Below are 3,552 nucleotides of genomic sequence, written 5' to 3'. Positions count from 1 at the left end.
GACTTGGGTTGTAAACGTTTGTGCCTTTTAAAATATAGGTCCCCAGAAAAAAAAAAAAAAATTTCTGATCTAAGTAGATTAGACCTCAGTATCCTGAACTTTGGTACACAAATTTGATCCCAAGCCGTAGTTTGGATACCTCCGTAACGCGTGGTAAATGTTTTCCGAACCTCTCTTCTGTCTACATTCTAGCTGAAATGGAGAGTAATAAAAAAAAATTAAAAAAAAAAGAGTATTGAACACATTCTCTCCAACACTGGAGCTGCTTTTTCTCACAGAAAAATCCTTGGGCTCTGGACAGGAGAACAAAACCAAAGAGAACAATTGATTGAAATACAGTAGAAAAGCCGCAGTTAACATGGCAACAAAAGACCTATTATTTCTGACAACAATATCCCACATGTATTAAACTGCAAAACGTGGCAGCAGTGGGTCCAACATGAACAGTGGATTTTTTTTGTTGTTGTAAATGTTCTTCTGTCCGTCTGCTATAAAAACCATTCCCATCAACACAGATCTCTTCAGTCGGACGGCTAACCACAACCTGTCACTCACCGTGGAACCCACTCCTTGCATCCTCTGTCTGTTCATTATAAATGACAGAATAAAAAGGGACCTGAGCTTCAGGACTTTCACGTCTCTGTTTTCTCGACAAGTGCCCCTGGAGGCACCGAGGGCGGTTTTTTTGAGTCTAATTTCAAGGGCGAAGACCGAACTGGAGGTGAGTAAATAAAGCTGTCTCCTCGTCTCCCCCTCCACCTGCATCTCTATTCTGAGTCCACTGCGTCTATTTTGAGCCTTCTTCTCTGACAGCGCTGAGTGATGGCGCGCTGAATAGTGGTGCAAACAGCGATTCAATGTCCTGGTAATATGCCATTAGTTGTGATGAGAGTGGAAAGAAAATGAGCCGCAGCGCAGAGAGCTGTGGTTTATTTTCTCTGATGAGGCTGGCGTGGCAAATAAAAATCACACCGAACCACTCCGACGAAGTGTTTCAGCGCAGAATGGTTTTTGGTTTTTTTTAACAATAGTGTGAGGTGTGCAGACATGCTTTAAATGAGTTAGGAACAAGAACAAGGGGCAGGGGGTAGAAACGGCTTTAAATGAGTTAGGAACAAGAACAAGAACCGTAGGAACGGTAAAAAAAAATTTAATTTTCTTTATTACACAATTTTTGACCCAGTCTTCTCAGCCAACTAACATTTACCTGGAAGTAGGTCATTCACTTTCCAAAACGCCACTGGTCTCTTTAACGCACTGGTTCTCAATTATTGTCTGTCATGCTCCCCCTTGAGGTCAGAAATGTTTTTTTACGCCCTCCCTCCGACCCACACCCCCGCAAATTGAAATACTATCGAGAACCTGATAACATGTATATTTTTTTATCTGTACAAACCACTGTATGCGTTGCTGCCACCTAGTGACTGGAGGCTTGTTATCATTCAAGCATTACAGCAGTGGTACATTTATGTCTATGGGCAACCAATCAAAACGCTTCATCCAGTGTGGGAGTTTGTCATGCAGATGTGTCACCATAAAAATGTTACAAAGATAATGACTGCCCCCTACTGGGCATATACAAGGGATCCTCGGTTTACGACGTCCTGGAACTGTGGCATTTCCTGGACAAAAGTAGTTGACTTCGACTTCGTGAAATAAATCGTAAGTCGTCAATGCCCTGATGTTTACTAATGGAGAGTGAAATGTACTTCTACGTGCAGCCGACAGGGTGAACGGCTTCTTACCGCACTCTTTTTTGGGTTCGTCCGACCGGTCCTTGCAGTCCTTGACAGAGTCGCACACTTTAGAGCTGTCGATACACTCTCCGTTCTTGCACAGAAACTTCAGAGGGCCCTCACACTTGGTGGCTGTTTTTTTAAAAAAAAGCAACAGATAAATGAATGAATGAAGCACCTCCTTAAAAACACAACACAAATATCACCAGTTGTGTTTACTCAGTCCAAATCTTTTCTCCTGATTTTTTTTTTTTTCATATTATTGATGTCAATAAACAAGGATCTTTCATTTCATCCAGCGTTGCAGCGCAGCGGCCCTGTTTGCTGCAAAATGTTATAATACTGATAAATTATGCATCGCTGCGAATGAATCAAACCGGCGAAGAAAAGCCACGGGCTGATTCCACAGCATCAGAAATCAAACGTGAACGTTCTGAAGAAAGAGAGAGTGAGTCATTAAGTACGAAAAATCGGAATATTATAGAACTTCGTTAATCGCGAATGATGAATAAATAACAGGTCGTAATGGATGAAGGAATTTTTTGACTAGTCAGCTTAGAGCAGGCATGGGCAAACTATGGCTCGGGGGCCGGATGTGGCCCGTTGAACTTGTTCAAATTATTATTGCCTGCAACTAAAAGAAATTCACGTAACATTTTTTTGTAAATAACAAGAACAAAGTTAACTCGGTTGAGGCGTGTTATACTGTGTTCTTAATCTATCTAACGGCACAGAAGTATAGTAAAAAAGAAAGGAAAAAAAAATTGTCCTCTTGCACCCACCGTTCACGCAGCCTGATTCATCACTGTGGTCTGGACAGTCATGGACCTTGTTACACTGTTTGGTTCCATGGATGCAGGAACCGTCACCGCATTGGAACTCGTCAGGGCGGCACGTCAGAAGGGCTGCGAGAGACACACGAACGTTATTGCATCAATTGAGGAGCGACAAGCACAACAGGTTTATGCAACTCCATTCCAGGTACAGTTTGCCCCCGAGGAGGTGCAATTTAGTGGTATCAGAAGATGTGCAGATCACAGGGAAGGTGACAGGGGAAAAGAAAAAAAAACCTCCTGGACAAATGTATGCCGTCAAAGAATGCACATTAGCATTACATTACGCATATAGTGTTTATCTAGTCGTTCACTCTAGAGAACGAGCTCCGCAGCAGATAACGTATGCAGGTAACGTAGAAGAATGAAATAGCAGCAAATTAGAGGATGTATTAAAGGCAGAGTACGCAGAACACACATTTATTGCTATTTATTTGAAATACTGTCAAATAAAACCTTTAAGGTATGTCACCAAGAGTTCTATAACGTATGACTAATGCACATGTACTAATGCACACTGCGACTTACTGTTCTTACAACAGGCCACCAGGACTTAGAATGTAGAATCATCACTGGTTTAGCTCGGTCCAATACTCAGCATCAGTATCGATCTGGTTATTGGTCAAAATTTCAGGATCGAATATCGAAAAAAAAACAAGTATATTTATTTACTTTTTGCATTTAAAGATAAACATGCAATGTCATTCCTATTCCTCCGGTAGGTCTAAAAGGTTTTTTTTTTTTTTTTTTTTTTGCTTCACACTCCCTAACATTCCCAGAGAAACCATCGTCTTTAGATAAAAATAACTCGCATTTCAGCTCATTAATTCTCTTCTGACCAACAGGTGTCTGTTCACACTGAGCTCATTATTTCCTGCAGTCCTTATCTGGTCAAACACTGACGCTGTGTACTCTCTCTGGCACAAACTCTCAAAAGTATAAAAAAAAAAAAAAAAAACTCTTTTTTTTATGTGCTTTCCCCC

General features: G+C 41.2%; 1 protein-coding gene across 1 annotated transcript in view; it reads right to left on the bottom strand.

Moving 5' to 3' along the window:
- Nucleotides 1–3,552, bottom strand: part of LOC103395832 (low-density lipoprotein receptor-related protein 8) — a 37,320-nt gene that overhangs the window by 10,582 nt on the left and 23,186 nt on the right. The window contains exons 6-7 of the mRNA XM_025066124.1: nt 2,519–2,641; nt 1,746–1,868 (exon numbers count right to left, since the gene is read on the bottom strand). Of these exons, the coding sequence (XP_024921892.1) occupies nt 1,746–1,868; nt 2,519–2,641 (246 nt within the window). The remainder of the gene's footprint in view (nt 1–1,745; nt 1,869–2,518; nt 2,642–3,552) is intronic.

This window comes from Cynoglossus semilaevis, chromosome 20 (genome assembly GCF_000523025.1).
Source record: "Cynoglossus semilaevis isolate Cse_v1.0 chromosome 20, Cse_v1.0, whole genome shotgun sequence".
Classification (NCBI taxonomy): Eukaryota; Metazoa; Chordata; class Actinopteri; order Pleuronectiformes; family Cynoglossidae; genus Cynoglossus; species Cynoglossus semilaevis.
The sequence above is the reverse complement of the archived record's forward strand: the minus strand, read 5'-3'. Positions and strand labels throughout refer to the sequence as shown.